Source organism: Scyliorhinus torazame, chromosome 12 (assembly GCF_047496885.1).
Source record: "Scyliorhinus torazame isolate Kashiwa2021f chromosome 12, sScyTor2.1, whole genome shotgun sequence".
NCBI lineage: Eukaryota > Metazoa > Chordata > Chondrichthyes > Carcharhiniformes > Scyliorhinidae > Scyliorhinus > Scyliorhinus torazame.
Genome location: NC_092718.1, coordinates 204,990,168 through 205,017,872, shown reverse-complemented (window position 1 = coordinate 205,017,872; position 27,705 = coordinate 204,990,168). Strand labels below are relative to the sequence as shown.

Below are 27,705 nucleotides of genomic sequence, written 5' to 3'. Positions count from 1 at the left end.
CAGGTTAATAGGTCAGAACAGAATTCCTACCATGCAGGAGGCCATTTGGGTCTGCACCGACCTTCTGAAAGAGCACCCTCCCTAGGCCCACTCCCATATCCTATCCCCGTAACCCCACAAACCCCACCTAACCTGCACATCTTTGGACTGTGGGAGGAAACCGGAGCACGCAAACACTGGGAGAACGCGCAAACTCCACACAGTCACCCAAAAGCTGGAATTGAACCCAGGTCCCTGGCGCTGTGAGGCAGCAGTGCTAACCACTGTGCAACCCTGCCACCCCTAAGAGAAAGTAATACACAAGACAGGATAATTCAAAGCAGTGAAGATCAAATTTAGTACTGACTTCACTGATGGAATAAGTTGGCAACAAGTGTGTTTGTGCCCAGGATGCAGGGCTAACTTAAGAAACAGTAAGATAGGAAAACAGCAGACCAAATATTCTTTTTTTAAAATCTTTCCAATTAAGAGGCAATTTAGCGTGGCCAATCCACCTACCCTGCATATCTTTGGGTTGTGGGGGTGAGACCCATGCAGACATAGGGAGAATGAGAATGTGCAAACTCCACATGGACAGTGACCCGGGGCCGGGATTCGAACCGGGATCCTTGGCCTCGGGAGGCAGATCAGATAGAAAATACAGCACAGAACAGGCCCTTCGGCCCACGATGTTGTGCCGAACCTTTGTCCTAGATTAATCATAGATTATCATTGAATTTACAGTGCAGAAGGAGGCCATTCGGCCCTTTGAGTCTGCACCGGCTCTTGGAAAGAGCACCCTACCCAAACTCAACATCTCCACCCAACACCAAGGGCAATTTGGACATTAAGGGCAATTTATCATTGGCCAATCCACCTAACCCGCACATCTTTGGACGGTGGGAGGAAACCGGAGCACCCGGAGGAAACCCACGCAGACACGGGGAGGACGTGCAGACTCCGCACAGACAGTGACCCAAGCCGGAATTGAACCTGGGACCCTGGAGCTGTGAAGCAATTGTGCTATCCACAATGCTACCGTGCTGCCCTTAAGAACAAATAAATCTACACTATATAATTTTACCGTAATCCATGTACCTATCCAATAGCTGCTTGAAGGTCCCTAATGTTTCCGACTCAACTCCTTCCACAGGCAGTGCATTCCATGCCCCCACTACTCTCTGGGTAAAGAACCTACCTCTGATATCCCTCCTATATCTTCCACCTTTCACCTTAAATTTATGTCCCCTTGTAATGGTTTGTTCCACCCGGGGAAAAAGTCTCTGACTGTCTACTCTATCTATTCCCCTGATCATCTTATAAACCTCTATCAAGTCGCCCCTCATCCTTCTGAATGAGATCAATCGGGCTTAAGGACATTATTCATTTGACCTAATCTTGCAACTGAAAGGAGATACTTAGGCAGGGAAACAGGAGAGAGTCAGCCATCTTAGAATAAAGTTTACAATTTGGGACCAACGTGCACCACTCATTCATTCTGTGGTCAGTCAATTGACCGATAGGAGGCAGGTGCCTCCATTGGTACCTGCACAGCAGATGAGCCTAGTTCGGAGGGGTGGGAATACCCAGCGCTGGAAAGTCGCTAAAGGTAACAGTCAGCAGAACAATGAGCAATTCAGAAAATAATGGATCTGTTTCCAGAAGACCACTAAATGTATTGCAGCTGAATATTTATGATAATTGGTTTCTGCGTGCTTTTGACTACAGTGCACCTGCAGCATGTAGATGCACTGGGGCATCAGAGGTGGAGATCCCAACAGGAAAAATATCACCCCACCTTGTCAATGCCTTCTGGTAACATGAATATCTCTTTTCTCTCTTCAGTTTATTTTCATTACAATCTCATGCAATGACATCACTGGGAAATCCAACACGTGGAAAAAGTTGAATTCACACTGGGGTAAGATATTGGAATAGCTGACTATTTAGTGATTGATGTTAAATCAATTATTTTGCAGTGCTGGGCTCAGGAGATGCTTTAACCAGTTCTGATAATTTCATCGGCGCTTAATCCATTTAAACTAAAGTATTCCTCGGGTTAAAATAAAACCAACCAAATCTTTGAAAATGCAAAGCAAGATGAAGAATGTTATTAATGAAATTTTTATTCACACTTCCATTTTAAAAAGTTTTATCTAAATACATTTCAATATTGTTAAAATGAACTCGAAAACATGATGATGGTTCAAAGTAAAACAATTAAACAAAAGACAAGGTTCCAGCCTACACAATCGGAGAGGACCTAGTAGTAGATTGTCCCGCTCGAGATTGGCATACCGTTGTTAATAATGGCTGCTATTTTTAACCTAGGATGATTCCCTGATTGGCTAGGATTTGCATAGTTAGCCAAGGTGCTCCAATAACAACTGTTGATCTTCCAGAAACACATAATTAAAGGGTACATTCAATGTAAATATATTAAATTTATAGACATTTGTGGTAGCCACAATGAGCCTGAAAGTAAAATTAGCGCAGTATTTAGAAAAATGTTCTATCTGGGATTATAAATTTAGTTAAAAAATACAGCCCAAAGTAATCTGAAACCTCACAATTAATAAAGTGTTTAATGTTAATCTTTGGTGCGAGATTAGTCGATACAAAAAACTTCAGCTATTCATGAAGAAAATATCCATTTACTCTGGGATTTTCTGACATTATTCCTTTTGAAGAAATTGTCCACGAGTTGGATTTGAAGTGAAGTAAATGTCTGGTTTTATAGATAAAAAGGTAGAAAGGGAACAATTCATACCTTCAAAAGATAATTTTTAAAAAATTGTATTTCAGTCACAAAAGAAAAAAGATTTAGGATAAATTTCACGATTGCCGTTTGAATTCAGAAATAAATTGTCAAACTCCCTTGGTAATTGGGAATCCCTTCTCTAGCCAGATTTTGAACATGAGTAAAAGCAAATTACTGCGGATGCTGGAATCTGAAACGAAAGAGAAAATGCTGGAAAATCTCAGCAAGTCTGGCAGCATCTGTAGTGTGAGGAAAGAGCTAACGTTTCGAGTCCGATGATGCTTTGACAAAGAGTCATCGGACTCGAAACGCTAGCTCTTTTCTCTCCCTACAGATGCTGCCAGACTTGCTGAGATTTTCCAGCATTTTCTCTTTCGTTTTGAACTTGAGTGTTGTTTGACCGTCAAATTCACTTCCAACCCAGTGCTCAAATCCTGACAGCTTTCAGTTCAGCGAAGTGCAGCTCATCACAGTAACACAGCCCGCTATCCCAAAGGATGAAAAGACTGATCAACCTTTAAACAAGACTTAACATTGACACCAGGCCTTGCACAAGTCCACAGCCTCAATCTGTTTCTTCCTCCTAATTAAACTAGAACATGTAGCAATGGGAATCTAATAGGGGGGATAAAGAATTGTTTTTGCTAAAATTGTTTGCTGATCAAGACACGGTTAAGTGCAATTCCTCAAAGTGAAGTTCAAAGAGATTGATTTCAAATGCAATTCTCACCTCAAAAACATTGCAGGGCCGTAGGGCTGCCACCAATGCGTGCTCCGTAAAGGGGAGGATGATAGAAGGATTCACAGCAGTGAATTCAAGTGCACCTTGTAGAGCAAGGGATGGAACAGTCTCCAGAAAATCTCTTATGGATACAGAGAGTATAATATGGCATGTGTGAGATATAGCCCAACCTTGCCAAAGATCAAAAAGTACTTGCCATCAATTATCTCCTGCTATCTTTAGGGCAAGTAAGCCTTTTATGTTTCACAATGATCTTTGGCGTTTGCACTTTCTCAGATGTTTGAAAGTATTTATCCATTCGTTTTCAGGTTACCATTCGTTTTCAGGAAACAAGCATTTCCATTTTCAGCTGGGTCCCCCCTCAATAGTTTTTCTGTGTTCAATAATCTGCTACCAACTTAAACACAGCGTCACATTGCATGTAAAATTCCCATATTCCGATTATCATCCGGATATGGTCGGCAAGGCCCTGCTCTACACCGAGTGTCAATAAGGAGCTCCTTATTTGTCCTGTTGCTTTACCTGAGATGTCTATGGGGTGGTGAAACTTTGATATTCATTTCCAACTCTTCTTTTGGAAGGTTGGTACACAGTATAGATGATAAAAGGCTTTATCCTTCTGTTTTTAAGGTAGGTGTCCAAGCATTGAAGATGATATCGCTTCACACCTTGCTTTCGCCTCCGGTGGGCACACCAAATGAAAAGGAATGCAGCTGGAACATATCCCTGAGGTTTACCATTAGTTTTACTACTTCATATCACACTGGACAATATCTGAATAGCATCATAAAGGTTGTGCATTCCTTAGTCTGACATTATGCGGGTTTTAGATTTTGAAGGCACACTTCCTGGTGGCTCCCAGCAAAATGGGCGAACTGTAATATCAAAGAATTCTAACCATTAATAAGTTATTTTCTTTTTTAAAGTATCTTGCATATATGTAACTGCTCATCTCATCACACTGCTGCATTGGAAATCAGAACAAAATGAACCCTGTACTGTTGTAAACTTCAAGTTTAAACTCACTCTTGTGGTACTAATGCAAATTGATCTGCCCTTCACATTTCCACAGTGATTAAAAGGGAAAGTTAATTCTAATTCAATTAAAACGAATACTTGACTGATGCAACGTTTTAGCTAGCACCACATTCTCATGTCAATTACCCTGGGTTTGGTTTTTCTTGTCTGTACCCAGGACAGGCAGGGGTAACTGCTCAAAGAACCTTTTTTACATTCCCAGCTGAGAGGACAGATAGAAATTCTTACTGCAGCTAAGTGTTCCCTTTTCATCGGGAGACTTATCTCACCCTACAGTCTATGCCTCCCATCAGCGGACAGTAGTTAGAGTGTGATACTGCCCGTTCAAAACAGACTGTTTCCACGGGTAAACTTTTACCTTTTTGATTAAATAAAAATGAGAAAAATAATTAAAAGCAGCAACACTTAGTCGCTGTGTCGGTGGAATTAGTCTTTGGTCTGACAAACAGCCGTTAGGATATCCTGGAGCATCCTTTGCATTAAGTTTTGCAAACCTTCATACTGTTTGCCTTCAGAGTTACTTTCTGAGTTAACAGAAAGGCCGACTCTTTCTCATAATAAGCGGCTTCATTCACAAACACGGGATACACAGCACTGCTTCCATTGTAAGGTATGGTCTTCCCATCCAAGGTTAGGAACGAGGGGTCGCCTGGCTTCAATTGTTTCCAGTCATTGTCCTGTAAGACAAAAGGGCAATGGAGTACTTCAGGAGTAATTGCAGAGGGATTTGTGGTGCATGGAGACTCTTGATTACATCCTGCATGATGATCTTATTTGGGAATTTTATATATTATCAGCATGATGGCACAGTGGTGCCTCACAGCTCCAGGGTCCCAGGTTCAATTCCAGCCTCGGGTGACTGTGTGGAGTATGCACATTCTCCCCGTGTCTGCGTGGGTTTCCTCCGGGTGCTCCGGTTTTCTCCCACAGTCGCAAAGACGTGCAGGTTAGGTAGATAGGCCATGCTAAATTGCCCCCGAGTGTCCTAAAGGTTAGGTGGGGTTACGGGGATAGGGAGGTGGCGTGGGTTTAAGTGGGGTGCTCTTTCCAAGGGCCGGTGCAGACTCGATGGGCTGAATGGATTGGATTGGATTTGTTTATTGTCACGTGTACCGAGGTACAGTGAAAAATATTTTTCTGCGAGCAGCTCAACAGATCATTAAGTACATGAGAAGAAAAGGGAATAAAAGAAAATACATAATAGGGCAACACAAGGTATACAATGCAACTACATAAGCACTGGCATTGGATGAAGCATACAGGGTGTAGTGTTAAGGAGGTCAGTCCATAAGAGGCTGGTGACAGTGGGGAAGAAGCTGTTTTTGAGTCTGTTCGTGCGTGTTCTCAGACTTCTGTATCTCCTGCCCGATGGAAGAAGTTGGAAGAGTGAGTAAGAGTGAGTAAGAATGGCCTCCTTCTGCACTGTAAATTCTATGAAACCGCATGCTCCCAAGTCAGGCATAGCAAATTAGTTGCAGAGTTAATTCCCTTTGGCTCTCCCCAGCAATGGCCTTCAGTCGCAATTACACAATAGCGATCCTAGTCCATCCTAGTGCACTTCTCAAATTACCGCCAAACAGACAGCAGTTTTCCTGTTCTAGGTCAAGCCCTCCAAATACCCCACCTCACAAAAGTCTAACTCCCCTTATAGTGGAGAGAATTAATGCAGAGAATGTGGTGATGTGCATCAATGTAAATGCATGTAGGCTAGCTAGACACTAGATGGACACCAGTGACATCACGCACACACACTCAACCAATAGATAAGTTAGATAGGACGCGACCAATGGACATTCACGATACACACATAGGTGACACGACCACAGGGAGGCATTACACCAACCCATATATAAAGGACACCACACACATGATCTGCTTCTTTCCAGTGGAGACAGTCAGTGAGAGCAGACACAGGGTTGATTCAATATTACACCCACCACGTGGATTGCAGCAACTGGTTAGTCAGTCTGGGTAGCTATAGTAGGATTAGCAGTAGTATCGAACCCGAGTAATAGAAGTGGAAATAGTTTAATAAATGTGTTGAAGTTATCTCCACGTCTGAACCTTCCTTTGTAAAGTGCACCACAAGGAAGCCGCTTATGTTACACCTACAACATAACAAAACATGGTACCAGAAGTGAACTGTTTCAATCCTCATAGCCATACCTCAGCGTACAGTGACAACCAGCAACAAAACCCAGGCAAGATGTTAGAGATCCGGGTTCCGCAGCAGCTCCAGTGCCACAGCGATCTCCGCGAAAACTGGCGGGCATTCCGGCAAAAGTTTGAAATCGTCCTGGTGGCAGCCGAACTAGAAGTGGCCGATCCTGAAAAAACAGAGCTTCTCCTCACCATCGCCGGTGCCAGAGCAGAAGAAATCTTTTAAAAATTCAAGTTCTCCAGGGGGCAAAACAGGAGCGACTTCCAGGCAGTCCTGGACAAATTCGGCAAATACTGTGAGGAAAACACACTCCAACCAGCAAGAAAAGGTAAGAGAAGCGCCAGTACTCACCTCGAGGCCGAAATCCCGAAGCAGAGAACAGTTTTGATCGGTGGCCATCTTTCTAAAGGGACTGCACTTGCGCAGTTGCGCGAGAAATGCACAGAACAGGACGGTCCACTTGCGCATGCGCAGGACGCCGCGCATTCGCAATCACGAAAACGGCCATCAGTAAAGGAACAGCGATCTGCGCATGCGCAATCACTTCCCACGCACTACGTCACATGCATCATGACGTCAGAGGTCCTGGACCACGCCCATTTAAAGGGGAAACGTCCCAAATCAAAGAAAAAATCTTTTAAAGCTGTAAAACCTTCCTTCACCTGGAATGACAGCACAATGCCTCAAATTGAACCAGAGAATGAAATTAACCTCCGAAGAACTCTGAAACAAGCAGTTACCTACGCCCAAACCGATGATTCCGACCTTGAATACTTCGATACTGACCGTTACATTTTCTCTGGACCTCGCGAACCCAATGCCAGCTCCGACGCAAACAGTGATGATATGGTCCTAGAAGACTACGACTCGGACGAACCTTTCACCTTGGGAGGCTACCCCAGTACCAAATCCGAACCGCAACTAGACGTTTTGCACATTGGCGACCCCCGTACTGAATCCGACGCAGACGCAGATTCGTTCTTTGGATTTGAGGATCTTCAGCCCAGCATCTATGACATCCCAACTCGTGAGTGCAGGATGATGCTGCAGCCTGAAACCAAGAGACAGAGAGCGGTACAAGCCCTGAGTGAGCTGCCTGCTGTCACACAGAGCGTGGTCCACGCACCGCTCAGGGTTCCCGACTCTACGAAAGAAGACACGCAAGACTCGTCCTTGCACGAACAACAAGTGACTCCAGTGTCACAAGCCTCCATAGCGAGCTCGTGGACAGCCTCCGCGATAGAAGCAACGCAAGACTCCGACATGCAGTCCTTGCAGGAACAAGACCATGAGGGTCTAGCAACCTCCTCTGACCAACTAGCGGCAGACAATGCAAGTCTGACATGCTCAAGTAAACAGCAAGAAGACTATGAAAGTCTACCACCCTCCAGTGCACAACAGGACAACCATGACGGTCTATCATGCTACAGTGAAGAACAAAGCGACAATGACAGTCCAAGCCCAAATGAAGGACAACAGCAAGACAATGACAGTCCACCCACATTGTTTGCACCACCAGATGAAGACTCTGACAATTTACCCAACCCAAGTGCACAACAAGCAGCTACTGAGGATCTACCCACGGTGTGTGAGACGAGTGAAGACAGCATCCCACTTCCCATGCAAGATGTGCAAAGTGACAGACCTCAGCTAGTGTGTACAGAGGCACTTGACGATCACTGTGAGACCACTGGTGACTCCGGTGACACCATGAGACTTCCACCCTCATTCGCTCGAACCTCTCCACAAGTCAATGCATTCCTGCATGTTCCGACTCCAGACGTGCAGCTTCAAGAAATCTCAGCTGACTCCAGTGAACCTGCTAAGACTCCGGACGGGAAGCATCAACAAACCAACACTGACTCAGTTAAAACGGACCAGACTCCAGATGGGGAGCAACCAAACGCCGACTCTGATTCATGTAAGCCGGACTTTACTCCAGACAGGGAGTGCCGCAACCTCAGTGATGGCACGCTCAGGGTGACGGCAGATGCCACTACGACAGGAGATGGATCACTTAACAATTACACTGGGTCAGTAATAACAAGCAGCGGCTACAGTCCAAGAGGAATACACCAATATTCACCACAGCAATATCCACACATTTCTTCCACACCAGCAGTGCAGCCAATGACAGCTCATGCTGGACAAACCCAGTATTCAGGCATGCAGCAGCCAGCAGTCTATGCAGCATATTCTCAAACAGGCCAGCACCACAGATTGCCCACTAATGGAATCAAGACCGAAGGAGGACTCCCGCAAGCGCAACTACAGACTGGATGCCTTAGTTACAGCCCAGGATTTGCTGCACCCCAGCCTGGCCAGACGGCATATTCCGATCAGATGCAAGGTTCTAGTTTCACACCATCACCAGGTATTTACGCGAGCAGCAATTCTGTTTCCAATTTGACAAGCTTCAACGGTTCTCAGCAGGATCACCCTTCCAGCACAGCACGTGGCCAGAACCAGTATGTACAGTCTTGTCCAACTTCAACAAATGGCACATCCATGACCTTGAATGATACTGTTGATGGTACCTCTTCAACGTCAACACCTTATGAGCTACAAGATGCCATCCAACATCACCATCACAAACATCAAAAAAAGACAGGGACGTTGATGGCGTTCATAACCAAGAGAGACATTTGACCATGATGATTGATGGTTTATGGACTCACACAAATGATTTGGACATATTGTTTAATCACTGTTCCCATGACTTGTATATACCTTACCTTATCTACCTGTTCATTGTTCAATTTTCTTAAAGTGTACAGAAAATATGAACAAATAAAAAAGGGGGGATGTGGTGATGTACATCAATGTAAATACATGTAGGCTAGCTAGACACTAGATGGAGCACCAGTGACATCACACACACACTCAACCAATAGATAAGTTAGATAGGACGCGACCAATGGACATTCACGATACACACAGAGGTGACACGACCACAGGGGAGCATTACACCAACCCATATATAAAGGACACCATACACATGATCTGCCTCTTTCCAATGGAGACAGTCAGGGAGAGCAGACACAGGGTTGATTCAATATTACACCCACCACGTGGATTGCAGCAGCTGGTTAGTCAGTCTGGGTAGCTATAGTAGGATTAGCAGTAGTGTCGAACCCGAGTAATAGAAGTGTAAATAGTTTAATAAACATGTTGAAGTTATCTCCACGTCTGAACTTTCCTTTGTCAAGTGCACCACAAGGAAGCCGCTTATGTTACACCTACAACATAACAAAACAGAGAATAGTTGAATCACAAGGATTAGGAAGCACCTCTTTTCAATCTCTGCTCTGTACTGAGTTAGTTAATCTCAGCCAGAATGTCAATGGGGTTATTATGGTGTTAGAAAGAAGAAATATTGACAATGGTTCCTGCTCCATATCACTTTATGGGCAACTTCCATTGGGTGCGTGTGTTGCTTGGAATGTTGGGCAAGGAGAGGATTTTGTTCTATTGTGATAGCTCTCTCCCGCCTCCCCCCCCCCCCCCGAAAAAAAATAAGTTCCCACACATGAACAATGGCATTATAAGCGAAGAGTCAGTGGGTAACTGGAACCCATAGAACCAAACCCCAGCCTTCCCGCAATGAAGGCAAGAAGCAGGGTGAACATTTACAAAGACAAACCATACTTGCTGTATCCAAAAGACATTACTTACCTGCAGCTGAGGGTGAATGATAGCAATAATCTGTCCTTCTGAATCCCTGGGGTAATCGACTTTCTCAAAAGCTCTGTAAACGTCAAGGGTGCATGGGGGGAATTCCTTGCCTAGATGTAAATGAATACTATGTGAGTGAGCTCTCGAATCTCCTAAGCCATTAAGAGCTACAATGGTGATGTATATGGTTCTGTCAGGTTGACCAAGGTCAGCCAGTGTCATCACGTGCTGTTAGGTAATCTGTACATTCTGAATTCTCCCTCTGTGTACCCGAACAGGCGCTGGAATGTGGCAACTAGGGGCTTTTCACAGTAACTTCATTGCAGTGTTAATGTAAGCCTACTTGTGACAATAAGATTATTATCTAGAGGTTATGCAAATTGGGTGATTGTAAATTTTCATGTCCATTGACAGGTGGTGCAGGGCAGGGTGCAACAGGGTCAGGTTCACTCTCATCCATTTTGTGCTACCGTGGAGTGCAAACTCTACCCTGACAAATGTTTTACGAGTTTAAAAATATATACTCTATTGTTAAACTAATACATTGGGTCACTTCAATCCAAATGTTTTATTTTCCAGGATGTTTAAAGGGCTGCATTTTTCAGATAAAGGCATATGGAGTCTTTTATCCTGTAATTTTCCTTTAATTCACCTTTTCTCGCCTTCATTTTAGACATCCTATTTTGTTTCCTATGTGTCAGTGCAGAGCGATAACCTGTACCCATGCCATGCTTAAATTCTCTGCTTAAAGCAGTATTTAAACTGCGCATTTTACATCCTCGGAACACCCCAAAGAACTTCATTACCTCAAAGTGAAGAAATCTCTCCTCATCTCAGTCCTTGATGGTTAAACCCCTACCCTGAGATTATTCGATACTCTCTAGCCAGGAGAAACAAACTCAGTGTCCACACTGTTAAGCCCCCTTAGAATTCTATACGTTCCAGTGAAATTGTCTCTTGTTCTTCTACTCAAGAGAGTATAGACCCATTCCACTCAATCTCTCCTCATAGACCAACTCTTGGAATCAATCTTCATTGTAGCCCCTCTAAAGGAAGTATATACTTCCTACCCACACTACTTACCCACAGCAAAACTTCCTTACTCTTGTACTTCAATCCTCCTGCAATAAAGCCCAACATATATTTGCCTTACTGCTGGCCGTACCTGCATGTTAACTTGGTGTGTACAAGGACACCCAAATCCCCCTAAACACTAACATTCAATAATTTTGCACCATTCAAAATAAAACCTGTTTTTCGATTCTACCTATGAAGCCATTGTTTCATCAGCAAACCTGGCTATTATGCCCTCAGCCCCTTCATCTAACACATTAATCTCGATTGTAAAGATTATAGATTCCCCAAGGATTATAGATCCTTGAGGAACCACATTCATAACAACCTGCCAAATCTGAAAATGACACATTTATTCCTGCTCTCTATTTTATGTCCTTCAGCCTGTCCTCCATCCATACAAATATATTACTCCCAATCCCATGACCCTTGGTGGCCTTGTGTTCCTTTCAAACAAATATTTTCAGCACAATAATGATCAGTCTGCTCCTCTTTTGAAGGACAAAGTCAGTGCTGGTATTGGAAAGGGCAAAGTGTCAACTTTTGTCAAAGCGAGCTTGCTGTTCCAGGATTAAGTTACTATGAAAATATCCGATCACTGGAGCAAAGAGAAAGATTTTTGCACCCTAAGTAATTAACATTTTAAAAGAGGGAATTATCCTGATGGACAACAAACAGCGTCATAGGTGCTCGAGTTGCACACATGCACACACGCACGCTCAGCAAGTCCCACCTTCGTTGTAGAAATGTGTAAAGTCCAAGGCACTGTTAACGAGCTTCCGCATGTTTGCTAAAATATTTGCCCTGACTACCCCTTGAGGTTGAGGGCCTATTTCAAGACCTGTGGGAGCGACAAAACAAAGTAGATTAAGTAATGGTGATTAGATGCCAGGCACATTTTGAAACTTTGAGATATGTGACATTTCCAAAGACAGGAATTCCCGATGGCTTTCAGACTGCTTCCGGAAAAGAGGAAGCGGGAAATGTAACATGCAACCCACCCCCGCTCGCACTTCCCAAGATTTTTTGCAGGAAGTGACAGCATACATTAAATATCCCCCCCCCCCCCAATGTTTGGTGGGCAAAAGCAGACGGTAGGTTAATGATGGGAAAACATCGTCTTCTGCAATGCTTGCATTAGGCTATGTTGTCTCGTGTCAATCAATCAGCAGCTTCGGCCAATGTTTACACCACATCCCATGCCTGCCCAAGCTGCAGTACAAAACTACCTGGAACTTGTCGCAACAGCTAAATGATCCTGACCCCAGAGGATTAACTGAGATCAGAGGGTGGGAGAAGAGGACAGTGCAGAGCTTTTTCTTTTAAATGACCTAATAACAGGTTCTGCGTCTTTAATTTTTGAGATTCCAGGACAATCCCCGGAACATAGGACACAGCAGTGGGAGTAGGCTCTTCATCCCATTAGGGGTCTGCTCTGCCATTCAATTAGATTATGACTGTTCTGGTTGTGCTCTCAACTCCACTGCTCCCCATAACCCTCAAATTCCTCGTCTATCAAAGATCCACCGAACCCACGCTGGAATAAATTTAAAGCCTCCACTGCTTTCTGGGAAAGAGATTTCTAAAGACTAAAAACCCTCCGGGAGACAAAAAGTATTCTCATCTCTGCCACAAAAGGAAAACCTCTTAATCTGAAACTTAAACTGTGTCTCCCCCCCCAAAGAGGAAACATTCTTCCAGTATCAAGTCCCCACTGGGGTCTTAGATGTTTCAATAAGATCACCTCTCATTCTTCGGAATTCCAATGGTTATAATCCCAACCTGTTCAACCTTTCAGATGGTGAGTTTTTCATCCCAGGAATGAGTCAAGTGAACCTTCTCTGAACTGCTTTGAATGCAATGATATAGCTCCTTTCAAATGAGGAGACCGAAACAGTACACAGGATCCCCCAATGCGATCTCACCAAGGCCCAGTACAGCTGCAGTGAAACCTCCCTCCTTTAATATTTTAACTCCCTGGTAATAAATGCCAATATTCCATTTACTAACTGATGACTCACCCAGATTCCTCCCCGAACAGGCGCCGGAATGTGGCGACTAGGGGCTTTTCACAGTAACTTCATTTGAAGCCTACTTGTGACAATAAGCGATTTTCATTTCATTCACTGCAGCATTCGCCAATCTCGTTCCAATTAATATTCTGCTTCACATTCTTCCTGCCATTTCCCACATTATCCCCCCAACTGCCAAATTTCTGGTCACTCACTTCAGCTATCTATATCCCTTTGAAGACTCTTTACCTCTGTGATAACCCTTCCAAGGCCCACGGAGGATACATTAATCGATCTCCCCGTGGGACTTGTGGACTAGGAGCTCCCCCAATAATAATAATCACTTGTCACAAGTAGGCTTCAATGAAGTTACTGTGAAAAGCCCCTAGTCGCCACATTCCGGCGCCTGTTCGGGGAGGCAGGTACGGGAATTGAACCCGTGCTGCTGCCTGGTTCTGCATTACAAGCCAGCTGTTTAGCCCACTGTGCTAAACCAGCCCTATGACTGGACGGAGGCCTATCTCACTCTATAAATGCTGGCCCGGATTGGGACCGACACTCCCATCTCCAACTTGACCGGACCCCGCCATAGTGGCAGTTTTCTTTGACCTAAATAAATTTCCATTTACTTACGTTCTCGGGCCTCCGGGTTTTTATACTGGCGACGAGGTGAAAACGATTGAAATTCTGGACATCCCAGGATATTTCCGTATAGGAATGGGGAAGGAGGAGGTTTGAAAATGCGAAATTAGAGGCCTTGGATGCAGACCTGTGTTATGGACGAGGGTTTAGAAAACACCAAAGTATATCATGGAGTTCACCTGACCTACAACTGTTTATTGACTTTGGTTACGATGAGCACAAGAGCCTGCCTTTCAGGTGTTATTCAACAGAGGTCTTAGGCGCTTTTAATCAATAAACAAACTTTATTCACCAAATTTTATTAACATTTTTATAAACACACACAGTAAGCATTTTTATCAACTACAAACATAAATACCCACACAGGTACAGTAATCTATTTATAACCCTTAATAAATTGCCCCTTTAACTGTTCCAATTTAATAACAAGATCCCATGGACCTGAAACTCCTTTTCAAAGGTGTGGCCCTACACACGGCATCTTACTATCTTTAAGACTTAGTATGGATACTCTTGTTTCCTTTCCAAAACAGCAGGTTTGAATTCCTTACAGAAAAGTTATCTTTTTTAAGTTATCAAGTAATCTGGAAACAGCTTTTAAAATGGAGATAAAGACAGGCCAAGATACTTCTCTTTCTGCGTATAGCAGCCAAATATGAAAACGAAAGCAAAATCTCAGAGCCACAAACCAGCCCCAAACCAAAGCAAAAGCAAAACCAACTCCCAGAGCCACAGCCCAGCTCCACCCACACAATGACATCACTGAAGCCATATGATAAGACAAAAACATTTCTTAAAGGGATACTCACATGCCACCTGGAGGACTGGGCCCAATATGCCGAGCGAATGTGGGATTTCTCCCGGGCAAAAGGTATCGTTGGAGAAGACCAACGGAAGGTAATTCTCATGACCGCATGCAGGGGCTCCCAACCTTTGGCATAATCAAGAGCCTCACTTACCTGGCAGCTCCGGGCTCAAAGTCCTAAGATGAACTCGTGGGGTTGGTGGCGAATCGTTACAACCCAAAACCGTCACTAATATTGCAACGGTATGGAGGGGGTTGGTGCGGGGTGGGGAGGAGCATAGGGTGTCGCTTTATGCGGACGACCTGCTGCTGTATGTGGCGGACCCGGTGGGAGGAATGCCAGAGGTAATGAGGATCCTTAGGGAATTCGGGGACTTTTCGGGGTACAAACTCAATATGGGGAAGAGCGAGCTGTTCGTAGTTCAGCTAGGGGGCCAGGAGAGGGGGATTGGCGAGCTCCCACTAAAAAGGGCGGAGAGGAGCTACAGATATTTGGGGGTCCAGGTGGCCAGGAGCTGGGGGGCCCTGCAGACTTAACTTTACAAGGCTGGTGGAGCAAATGGAGGAGGAGTTCAAGAGGTGGGACGCGTTGCCGCTGTCCCAGGCGGGTAGGGTGCAGTCAATCAAAATGACGGTGCTCCCAAGGTTTTTGTTCCTGTTCCAGTGCCTCCCCGTGTTTATCCCGAAGGCTTTTTTCAGGCGGGTTAACAGGCGCGAGGGACTCCGAGGGTGAGAAGGGTGTTCCTGGAGCGGAGTAGAGATAGGGGGGGGGGGCTGGCGCTGCCCAATCTCTGTGGGTACTACTGGGCCGCCAATGCGACAATGGTGTGCAAGTGGGTGATGGAGGGGGAGGGGGCTGCATGGAAGAGGCTGGAGACGGCGTCCTGTGTGGGTACGAGTCTGGGGCGCTGGCAACGGCGCCACTGCCGCTCCCTCCAAGGAGGTATACCACGAGCCCGGTGGTGGTGGCAGCCCTCAAAGTTTGGGGGCAGTGGAGGCGGCATAGGGGGGAAGTTAGGGCTTCGGCGTGGACCCCATTACGGGGGAACCACCGGTTCGCCCCTGGAAGAATAGGTGGAGGGTTTTCGGGGTGGCACAGGGCAGGGATACGAAAGTTGGGGGACCTGTTTGTGGACGGGAAGTTCGCGAGCCTGGGTGAGCTGGAGGAGAAGTACGGGCTCCCCCCCAGGGAACACCTTCAGGTACTTACAGGTAAGGGCGTTTGCCAGACGGCAGGTGGTGGAATTCCCGCGGCTACTGCCACACACAGTACAGGACAGGGTGCTCTCGGGGGGGTGGGTGGGAGTGGGGAAGATCTCGGAAACTTACCAGGTGATGCAGGAGGAGGAGGAGGCCTCGGTGGTGGAGTTGAAAGGTAAGTGGGAGGAGGAGTTGGGAGAGGAGATCGAAGAGGGGACTTGGCCAGATGCCCTAGGGAGGGTGAACTCTTTCTCTTCATGCGCGAGGCTCAGCCTCATACAGTTTAAAGTGCTGCACAGGGCACACATGACCGGGACAAGGATGAGCAGGTTCTTTGGGGGTGAGGACAGGTGTGTTAGGTGCTCAGGGAGCCCAGCAAATCACACCCATATGTTCTGGGCATGCCCAGCGCTGGAGGAATTTTGGAAGGGCGTTGCGAGGACGGTGTCGAGGGTGGTAGGATCCAGGGTCAAACCGGGCTGGGGGCTCGCAATATTTGGGGTGGCAGAGGAGCCGGGAGTGCAGGAGGCGAAAGAGGCCGGAATTCTGGCCTTTGCGTCCCTGGTAACCCGGCAAAGGATTCTCCTTCAGTGGAAAGATGCGAGGCCCCCCAAGCGTGGAATCCTGGATCAGCGATATGGCAGGGTTCATTAAATTGGAGAGGGTGAAATTCGCCTTGAGAGGGTCGGTACAAGGGTTCTTTAGGCGGTGGCAACCGTTCTTAGACTTTCTGGCAGAACAATAGACATTGGTCAATGGCAGCAGCAGCTCGGGGGGGGGGGGCGGTTACTTTATTTTGGTTTATGTTATTTACACTGGAAGGGTCTGAGGGGGTGTATACACCTGTTGTGTTAAGTGGGGTGTTAATGTTAATTTATTATTTAGGTACGGGGGGGGGGGGTTGCTTTTTTAGATTGTGTTTTGTACTTAACCCTGTTGGGTTCTTTTTTCTTTCTCATTTTGTTATTGATATTTTATGAAAACCTTTAATAAAAATTATTAAAAAAAAAAAAAAAATTGCAACGGTATTAGCCGATTCTTTGAAGGGGTAGAAGATGTGTGTGAGCGTTGGGGGGAAGGCCCCGCAAATCACGTTCATTTGTTTTGGTCCTGTCCAATGCTGGAGGATTACTGGAAGGAGGTTTTTAGGGTAATTTCTAAAGTGGTGCATGTGAAACTGAACCCGGGTCCCCGGAAGGCATATTCGGGGTGTCGGACCAGCCAGGGTTGGAAACTGGTGCGGAGGCAGATGTTGGAGCCTTCGCCTCGTTGGTCGAAGGCGGATCCTGATGGGATGGAGAGCAACCTCTCCACCCTGTGCCCTGGCGTGGCGGGGGGACCTGCTGGAATTCTTGACTCTTGAGAAGGTTAAGTTTGAACTGAAGGCAAGGATGGAGGGGTTCTACATTTCATGGGCATTATTCATTATGCACTTTCAAGAACTGGTTAACATCGAACATTAGTTTGGTGGGGGGGGGTTGGGAGGGCTGAGGGGAGGGGGGCTGTATGTGTTAATGGTGACTATGGGTGATTCCTGATTCCTTTTTGTCATTTGTTTATGTGAACATGCGGGCTAATGTTTGGGGTTTGGTGGGAGGATGGGATTGTTGTTATTGATATGGGGATTGACATTATATTCGTTACTGATTATTGTTTATTGTTGGTGGGTGCAAATTTGGGAGAAAATGTGAAAAAAGGAGAATAAAAATATCTATTTTAAAAAATAGTGCAACGGTATTGGTTTAACACGGCCGCACGGACTCCAGGGGGTGACAGAGTTTCTGACACGGCCCCAAAGGCTGGCAGAACACTGCGAGTTTGGTCCATCCCTTTCCGTGATGTTAAAGGACCATTTGGTGTGTGGGATCAACAACGTTGCAACGCAGAGGAAGCTACTGGCAAAGCCCACCTTAGACTTGAAAGAGCCATCAAGCTAGCCCTGCCACGAGAAAATGCTGAGGGGGGAGTTCAGGAGCTCCAGGGCTCCAATGACTACAGCATCCATAGTGTTGGACGGCCCTCATTCAGAAGTGTGTTGTCCTCTCAGGCCAACAACGCTACCAAAGCAGCAACCAAGTACACAAGGTTTCATCCGGACTCAATGGTCAAGACTGTCATACCAGGGTGACACCACAAGCTGGTGGCAAGGTTTCCCCGAGCCAGGGTCTTGCCAGCCTAGACCTGATGCAACAGAATTGCATCACAGCCCCTAAAGTAGCACCAATTAAGATTACACTTCAAGTCAACGATCACCCCCTGGTAATGGAGGTTGTCATAGGGGCAGCCGTCTCCATTATCGGTCAACAAACCTTCTGCCGGTTTTGCACGGGTATCCGGCCCTTGGGCTTGCGTGATACCAAGGCCCGGCTGGCGACATATACCGGGGAGCCTTGAACATCATTGGTACCTCCGTGACCCCGATCACCCATGGGCAGCAGACAGTCAGGCTTCCACTGATGGTAATACAATGGCTGGGACCCAACCTGTTGGCTGCGATTGGCTACAAACACTCGCCTAGACTGGCAGCAATCTTCCAGATGGGCACCAGCAACTTGTATGAAGTCCTCAGGAAATATCTGGACGTTTTCCAGGAGGACCTAGGAAAGTAAAAAAAGAGCCAAGGTGCGAATTTACATCTACCTGGAGGCCCAGCCAAATACTTCAAAGCAAGACTGGTCCCCTATGCCTTACTCGCAAAAGGTAGAAACCGAATTGCGACGCTTGGAAAGATTGGGTATCATTCGCCTGGTCAGGTTTGCAGAGTGGGCTGCGCCGCTTGTCCCAGTGTTGAAATCAGATAAGTCCATCCGCCTCTGCAGCAATTATAAATTAACAGGTCCTCCCGCCTGGATTGGTATCCCATGCTGCATGTAGAAGACTTGTACGCGAAGCTAACGGAGGACCACTCGTTCACGAAGCTGGACATGAGCCACATGGACCTTCAACTAGAGCTAGACGCAGCATCATGGAAGTACGTGACAATCAATACCTACAGAGGTATACGAATATACTCGGCTCCCCTGCGGGATTTCATCCGCGTGTGCGATCTTTCAAAGAGTAATGGAAGGCATCTTTGGAACTGCCCAAAGTAGCTGTGTACCTAGACGACGTGCTCATTTTGGGAGCCACCGAGAAGCGACACCTGGACAACTTGGATGAGATCCTCAGGCAGTTCTCCAAAAAGTGTGCGTTCGGTTGCAAGTGTGTTTCAGGCGAAGGCGGTCATGTACCAGAGATACCGCGGGGATAAGGAGGCTCGCACCCAGCTGAGGAAAAGGTCCAGGCCATAAAGGGAGCCATGACACCAGGAAACTAGACTGAACTGAGGTTGTTTTGGGGGCTTGTGAACTACTAGGGAAAATTTATGCCAACCTTTGCACCCCTACATGTGTTGCTAAAAGATTGGCTAACAAAGAACCAAAAATAGGCATGTGGAGCTCCACAAGAGAAAGCATTTGCCAGGGTAAAGAGGCAGCTGCAGTATTCCCAGCTGTTGACACATTACAACCCTTCTAGGCCGCTCGTCCTCACATGTGACACCTCCCGTATGACATGAGAGCAGCGGTGTCCCATTGGTGGGACGATGGCACGGAACGTCCAATAGCATATGCATCCAGGGCCCTGGCTGATGCAGAGCCCACTACACTCAAATAGAGAAAGGATTGGCCGTGATATTGTTGCTCCTGTTAGCCTTAGTTTTATTACCTTTGATTATGTCACCTTTGCTCACGAGTCGCCAGGTATCTTTCTGATAACTCGAGCTTGAACCACGTGGCGGTATGATTAATAAGTCAGCACACCGCTTAGTAAGATTGAAATCAACGGTCATTTATTATATGCAACAATTAATGCTTACACAATAATCCTACTATCTATATAGAAACCTACCACTACTGGCCAATACTTAACTTTAGGAAGGGCCCACCAGGTCAGGGAAACGAATGGCTTATCGAATCGGATCTGGCCCGCGGGATTCAAAAAGGCTGATACGGGTCGATGGCTAGGAGTCTTTATCGGGTAGCGATCGCTGGAGTCAGACTTACTGTTTCTGGTCGGTGTTCTTGCGAAGGTCTCGAGCGGGAGAAGAAGGGAGAGAGAGAGAGAGATCTGAACTTGGCCCCTCACTTTATAGGGCCCAGGGGCTTCCCGCCTCTCGGGGCGGCCCTTGACCCTGAGTCCCAAGTGATTGGACTTGTTCCCAATCACTGGGTTCGATATGTCCAATAACGGGGCGATTCCTCGATCGGGGGGTGGTCATTCACCTGTCTTTGTTTCGGCCATTGCAGGCGCCGACAGGTCTGGCCCGGCATTCAATTGCTAATATGTTGCAATTGTTCCCGGGGATAGCCGATTAAACTGCAGATGTCTGGGTTGATGTGCTGCTAATAGTCTTGAGTATCGATCTGGGCCGACTTCCCCAGAGCCGAATACGCTATTCTGTCTGCAGCTGTCCGTTTGCGTCCTGTTGGCTGCTTTTCCCATCAGCCTTTTTGGTTAGCCATTTTAAATCGGGTTTTGGCCAAATTAATAGGGAATCAGCCATTTTAGGTGGCTACAATATACACGGTGACAATATTCCATCAGTATGTCTATGTGGGCTATTTTTATCATCACGACCTCAAGTCTCTACTGGGCCTCTTCAAGGAGGACAAGGGGATTCCTCCATAGCCTCAACCAGGATCCAACGCTGGGCATAGTTATTAGCAGTTTACAATACCCGTCTGAGCATTGCCTGGGTGTACAGTTAGCAAACTCAGATATCCTCAGTAGACTCCTGTTGCCACCCAAGTTGTAGCAATGCTGAACTTCATGGACGTCTTGCCCGTGACAGCTGGGCAGATCTGTATGTGGATGCTGAAGACCCCACATTGGCAAAACTACGCTACATCGTCCTGCAGGATGGGTTACAAGGAAGGTCCCCCAGGAGAGCTACAGCCCTACCTCACAAAGGAGCTCAGTATGGAGGATGGTGTCCTCCTATGGGTAGCTCGGGTGATCATCCTGCAGCCCGGTTGGCATACGATCCTGCAGGACCTGCACAGTGGGCACCCTGGGACTTCGAAGATGAAGATGCTTCTGATAAAGTGATAAAGGGTAAAGTGTTAAAAGCTCGCCGAACTCAGCCATAATTTCCATTCAAAATCGAATAAGGAGGAGTTTTAGCAAAGATCAATAGAATGAGTCTTGTGTACATTCGTACAAAATACATTCACACTAGAAAAGGGAGGGGCGGGGGGGGGATAGCATACTGGCTAATTAAACTCTCTCATGTAACAAACTGCTTGAGTAATTTCCATAATGTGCACGCAGAGAGGCCTGGATGAAAGCGCTAGCTGACAGTAATTGTATATTTAATTGTATATTACTGAAAGATGCCCCACGCCAGTTATTGCACAAGATATTTTCAGTGCAGCCCAACTCATTTGACCCAATGCGACATCATGGCCGGGATTCTCCCCTACCCGGCGGGGCGGGGGAATCTGGCGTAATGGAGTGGCGGGAACGACACCGGTGTCGGGCCGGCCCAAAGGTGCGGAATTCTCCACACCTTTAGGGGCCAAGCCCTCACCTTGAGGGGCTAGGCCCGCGCCGGAGTGATTTCCGCCCCGCCGGCTGGCGGGAAAGGCCTTTGGCGCCACGCCAGCCGGCGCCGAAAGGACTTCGCCGGGCGCCGCATGCGCGGGAGCGTCAGCGGCCGCTCACGGCCTCCTCGCGCATGCGCAGTGGAGGGGGTCTCTTCCGCCTCTGCCATAGTGAAGACCATGGCGAAGGCGGAAGAAAAAAAGAGTGCCCCCACGGCACAGGCCCGCCCGCCGATCGTTGAGCCCCGATCGCGGGCCAGGCCACCGTGGGGGCACCCCCCCGGGGCGAGATCGCCCTGCGCCCCCCAGGACCCCGGAGCCCGCTCTGCTCCCGCCGGTAAGGTAGGTGGTTCAATCCACGCCGGCTGGTGAGGGTTGACAGCGGCGGGACTTCGGCCCATCGCGGGCTGGAGAATCGCCGGGGGGGGAGCCCGCCGACCGGCGCGGCGCGATTCCCGCCCCTGCCGAATCTCTGGTGGCGCAGAATTCGCGACACGGCGGGGGCGGGATTCACGCCAGCTCCCGCCGATTCTCCGATCCGGTGGGGAGTCGGAGAATCGCGCCCCATGTTTCTCATCCATAAAGAGTAATCCTGTCCATTTTAATTGTTGGGGAAGTCTCAGAATCTGTGGCACACTGTCCTTCAGAACAGATGTTGCTCTTCCCACACCTCAGAACAGATGTGCATGCTACTAAATCTCTTTCCCCATTAAAATCAAGTTGGTACAAGTCAGTTCCCCCACCCTTCCTCTTGTAGTATAGATATAGAAGAATGTTCTTGACTGATTAGCTGCCCCATTCATCTCATGTTTAAACTCTTGTAAGGCGACTGGTTTATGTCAGAAGGCACAGTTTGACTTTAAACAGATGCAGCCACAGCACAACGAGACGGCAAATTTCCCGCTGGGAAAGCACTCTGTAGGTAAGCATCAACCATGAAAACAGATGCAATCACTCTTCCCTGGCTCCTGCAAACTGGAATTGGATTGAAACCTTGGAACATATAGAGAATAAATCATAGTCCGTGTGTGTGTGTTCATCGTTTACCTTCGGGACACCAGAATTGGTGTCTGATTCTGGGGAGGGAGAGGAAAACACAGGTGACGTCTGGGCAGTTCAGGTTGCACTGAAAGAGCTTTGTGTAGTTGGCAAGCATCGTAAGCCGTGCAGGGCAGCTTTCAGTGATAGCCAATTACTGCCAGTCAGAAATGTTCCTTTTCTGTTTTCTCTGCATGTACTATTTGATAAAGGAAAGCAATGAACGCTCTTTTACTCAGCAAGGCTTCTGGAGGCCAATAGTCTGAGCACATATCATTAGTGGGCAGCCTCAGCAGACAGAAAGTCATCTTCCATCCGGTCACATAGCACTTACAATTCATAAATAGGCCATTCAGCCCACCTGGTCTATGCCAATTTCTACACGCGCCTCCCATCTTACTTCATCAAACCATCATTCATTCCTTTCTCCCCAACGTGCTTGGAGAGCTTCGAATTTAAATACATTGTTGGATTTACTCATGACTAGCTTGCACTGCTACCTAAACACGCGGCAAAGCCAGGATGCTGAGATTGGGGCACCCTTTTTAAAGGGGTTACTGCCAGGGTGCCAGGAGGAAATGCCCAGCCTTGTCCCTCAACCCCCGGGGACCTCCAGGCACCTCACCATGACCGGTTTCCGTTTTTGAAAACCAGTTACACCAGCGAGACATCACGCTGCTGGGTTTGGGGGGGGGAATATGTCGTTTGGGGGGGGGGGGGGGGAATATGTCGTGGGCAGATGCTATGGCGTAAAGCCATTTAATTACATTAAAATGTATTCAAATTCATGGAAATCAGGCTCACGCCCTCGCTGAGCACAAACCTGATCTTGCGAGATTTGGCGGCCATAATAGGATTCGCGCATGCGGCAAGCGGAGCTGCTGGATCTAGCCGATTAACGTTCTTACTGAGATATTCTTCCCAAGTTTGAAGCTTACCTACGGAGTGCTTTGCGACAGTTCGTATTGCACCATATTGGACTGCAGGGTTTTCGAGTAGCAGCACTTGACAATTATCGTGTGTCAAAGTATTCTGGAAAGGAAAGATGACAGAAGTTATCCATATTGTTTCAATAAATCAATTTCTATTTTAAATTTGCCCTAGATCTTTATGGAGAAAATACACAATATCAAGAAAAGAGTTGCTCTAATGAAGTACTGTGTTCCTATTTTTAAAGTATTTTTTCTTAATGTGCTGTCCTCCAACTCAGTGAAGAAATTGTTACCTTGTAATAACAGCAACTTGAATTTTATAGTGCAGCTATAGTAAAGAAATAGAGCTGAGCAGCATTAGTATAATCAGATAAAAATTACACCGAGCCAGAGGAGAAGGTGTTCGGGCAAGTACATAAATCTTCTTCAGGGGTAGGTTTTAAGGGGCAGCTTATAGGATAAGATGTAGAGAGGCTGCAAGGTTCAGGGAGAGAATTCTCCAGAGCCCGAGGCCTAGATGATTGAAGCAAAAGTGGCCAATAGTGGGGTGAAGGGGGCAGCATGGTGGTGCAGTGAGTTAGCCCTGCTGCCTCACGGCGCCGAGGTCCCAGGTTCCATCCCGACTTCGCGTCACTGTCCCGTGTGGAGTTTGCATGGTCTAATGACTTAGGCCAGGCCTTTGAGATTGGCCAATTAGAAAACGAGTTCCCTGACTAGTGGCCCAATCAGGGAACCCCTTTCTGTGTGTATAACAGGGAGTGTCAGATCCTCTGCACTCCCGGTGTGGACAGCAGACTGAATGGTCATGGTTGTTCAGCTGTTGGGTTTGTAAATAAAAGGAATTCTGGTGACGGGACTAATGCCTCAGTGGACTTATTACACACAATTCTCCCCGTGACTGCGTGGGTTTCGCCCCCACAACCCAAAGATGTGCAGGGTAGGTGAATTGGCCACGCTAAATTGCCCCTTCATTGGAAAAAATTAATTGGGTATTCTAAATTTTTTTATTATTTTTTTAAATAGTGGGGTGAAGAAATGGAGGAGTACACAAGTGGTCAGAGTTGCAGGAATGCCAATTTCCCGGACGGTTAATTTTAGTGCCGTAGGAGGTTTCAGAGCTAGGGAGGAAAAAGGCAATGAGGGAATTGAATACGAGTGTCAAATCCACCGTAAGTAGGACGCAGAGACAACAGTAGAAATTAACGAACAAGGTTTATTCCAATACTCCTCCACTCTCCGAAAGGTCTCCTTGCCCAACCTGCACCCAGGCCAGGGTTTTTATAGAGCTGAGGCTCTACTTGTTAAGGGGAAGCCCCGCCCTCTAAAAGGCAAAGTTCATATTCTGGGGAGGTCATGGGAAACTGTATGGTTCTGTTCCCGGAACCTCCATTGGAGGCCATACCTGCCCCCCACCCCCCCAAATCCTATGGTAGCACAGTTGAGGCATCAGGTATACGTGGGCTGCAGCCCCTTTTATGGCGCCCAAGCCATCCTGCAACACTGATGGAAACCTTGTCAGAACCCCTTCAGGGCCATGTAGGTTCATGCAGCACGTCCGCTGCCAATCTAACCACAAGTGGCATAACCAGTCACACCCCAACAAGCTCGGACCGCTCCCATGGTTCACCACCAGAGGAAGGTTTGCAGATTGTTGACCATACTCGACCGGAGCAGCTGAAGTGCTCACTATTGCCAGTGGTTCCCCTGTATAAGTGGATAGCCTCGTGTTGGTATCCCAACAGGGTCAGCGATCGAAGGCCAGTCCGAATGCGGTCGAGCGCACGGCAACTGACTACCAACACTGCTGTCCCAGTGTCGAGTTCCATGTAGATTGGGTGTCCATTAATTTGTAGGGGGATCCGGAATGTGCGCCATTCTTAGCACAGTCACACAGTGTAACTGCTGGTAGGTGCTGGCGTCATCTTCAAACAGAGTAAGCACATAGTGGGGGGGGCAGTCCCACCTGGTGGGTTGGTAGATCCTCACGGGGCCTCCTGTTCCCCTGGTTTCTGCGGCCTGTTGCGGCCCCCTCTGGCCATATTCCAGTTCCTCCTGGGCGGGGGAGAAAATCCGGCAGTCCGTGCGTGGAGTTTGCACATTCTCCCCGTGTTTGCGTGGATCTCACCCCCACAACCCAAAGATGTACAGGGTAGGTGGATTGGCCACACTAAATTGCCCTTTAATTGGAAAAAAAAATTGGGTACTCAAATGTTATTAAAAAAAAGAGAAAATAAAGTGGAAATCGGCAATTCTAATTGACAAAAAGGAAGTATGCACAGGACAATCAGGGCTGTCCCATCGAGAGCACCTACCTTAATATAATTAATCATCTGGATGGTAAAATCATCCTTGGACGTTTTCATAATCAGACAGTTTCCCATGTTGGAGGTAGTGTTGTGAAGATCGATAGCAAGATCATAGGCATTCTCGCTGTCTTTTGGTCCAAACAAACGGTTTATCTCCTGGGCTCTTTTAACTTCATAAGGCAGCGAATCATTTGGCGGCATGCTGTTGTAAGGGTTTTTTTTAAAAGAAAAAAATGAATAAAATAATAATAATCAGCTAGGTCTTGTTTTATTTGGGGTGGGTCTCTGTAGATCTCTGACACAATCTGTTTTGCAAACACAATGCACAACAAAGTACATTGGACATAGGAACAGGAGTAGGCCATTCAGCCCCTCAAGACTGGACCATAAAATCAGAAGACATAGGAGCAGAAGTGAGCCATTCGATCCAGTGAGTCTGCTCTGCCATTCAATGAGATCATGTCTGATGTGATAATCCTCAACTCCCATTTTCTCCGCCTTATCCCCATAATCCTGGATTGCCATATTAATTAAAAATGACTCTCTTTGCCTTTAACATATTTAATGATCCTACCTGTACAGTTCTCTGCAGTAACCAATTCCACAGATTCACTAGCCTCATAGAAGAAATTCCTCCTCATGTCTGTCTTAAACAGGTGATCCCTTACTCGGAGATTATGCCCTCTGGTTCTAGACTCTCCACAAGAGGATAGGAACCTCTCAGCATCTACCCTGTCAAGCCTCATGAGAATTCTCTATGTCTCAATAAAGTTGCCTCTCATTCTTCTAAACTCCAATGAGTAGTCTCAACCTACTCAACCTCTCCTAAGAACACCCTCCATACCCAGGATCAACCTAGTCAACCTTCTTTCGACTGCCTCCAATGCCAATATATCTTTCCTGAGATAAGGGGATCAAAACTGTTCACAGTATTCCAGGTGTTGTCCAACCAGTACCTTGTATAGATTTAACAAGACTTCCCTATTTTTATATTCCATTCCCTTTGAAATGAAGGCCAAGATTCCATTTGCCTTCGCAATTACCTTAACTTGCATACCAGCCTTTTGTGATTTATGCAAGAGGACCCCCAAATCCCTCTGCCCTGCAGCTTTCTCCATTTTAATAATATTCAGCTCCTTTATTATTCCAAGCAAAGTGCACAACTGCACATTTTCCTACATTATATTCCATCTGCTAATTGTTTGCCCATAACTTAACCTGCCTATATCCCACTGTAGACTTTTTATGCCAGCCTCACCACATGCTTTCCCACCTATTTTTGTCGTACATTCACTTCCCTCGTCCAAGTCATCAATACATACAGTAAATAATTGTGGCCCCAGCATTGATCCCTGTGGCAACCTGTAACTGGTGGAATACCACCCTGAAAATGGCCCTCTAATCCCAAATCTCTTTCTTCTATTAGTTAGCCAATTCTCTATCCATGCTAATATACTACCCTCAACACCATGTGGGCTCTTATCTTTTTAAGTGGCCTTTTGTGCGGTACCTTATTGCTGGTATGCATATTGCTGGTTTAGCTCAGTGGGCTAGACAGCTGGTTTGTGATGCAGAACAAGGCCAGCAGCGCGGGTTCAATTCCCGTACCAGCTGAGAATTCTAAATTCTCCCTCTGTGTATGCGACAGGTGCCGAAATGTGGCAACTAGGGGCTTTTCACAATAACTTCACTGCAGTTTTAATGTAAGCCTACTTGTGACAATAAAGGTTATTTATTTAAATCTATTATTAAATGCTT

General features: G+C 46.8%; 1 protein-coding gene across 3 annotated transcripts in view; it reads right to left on the bottom strand.

Moving 5' to 3' along the window:
* aspa (aspartoacylase) overlaps positions 1 to 27,705 on the bottom strand; it is a 91,445-nt gene that overhangs the window by 37,526 nt on the left and 26,214 nt on the right. The window contains exons 2-7 of one of the 3 annotated variants that reach the window (XR_011933705.1): positions 25,954 to 26,149; positions 23,648 to 23,741; positions 12,164 to 12,271; positions 10,357 to 10,466; positions 9,750 to 9,920; positions 5,059 to 5,197 (exon numbers count right to left, since the gene is read on the bottom strand). Coding sequence is in view for 2 of the 3 variants with exons in the window: in XM_072469748.1 (XP_072325849.1) it covers positions 5,000 to 5,197; positions 10,357 to 10,466; positions 12,164 to 12,271; positions 23,648 to 23,741; positions 25,954 to 26,149 (706 nt within the window). In the remaining variant the exon portion in view is untranslated. Of the gene's footprint in view, positions 1 to 2,087; positions 5,198 to 9,749; positions 9,921 to 10,356; positions 10,467 to 12,163; positions 12,272 to 23,647; positions 23,742 to 25,953; positions 26,150 to 27,705 lie in introns of those variants that run through there. The other 2 variants (XM_072469748.1, XM_072469749.1) reach the window with 2 other exon arrangements.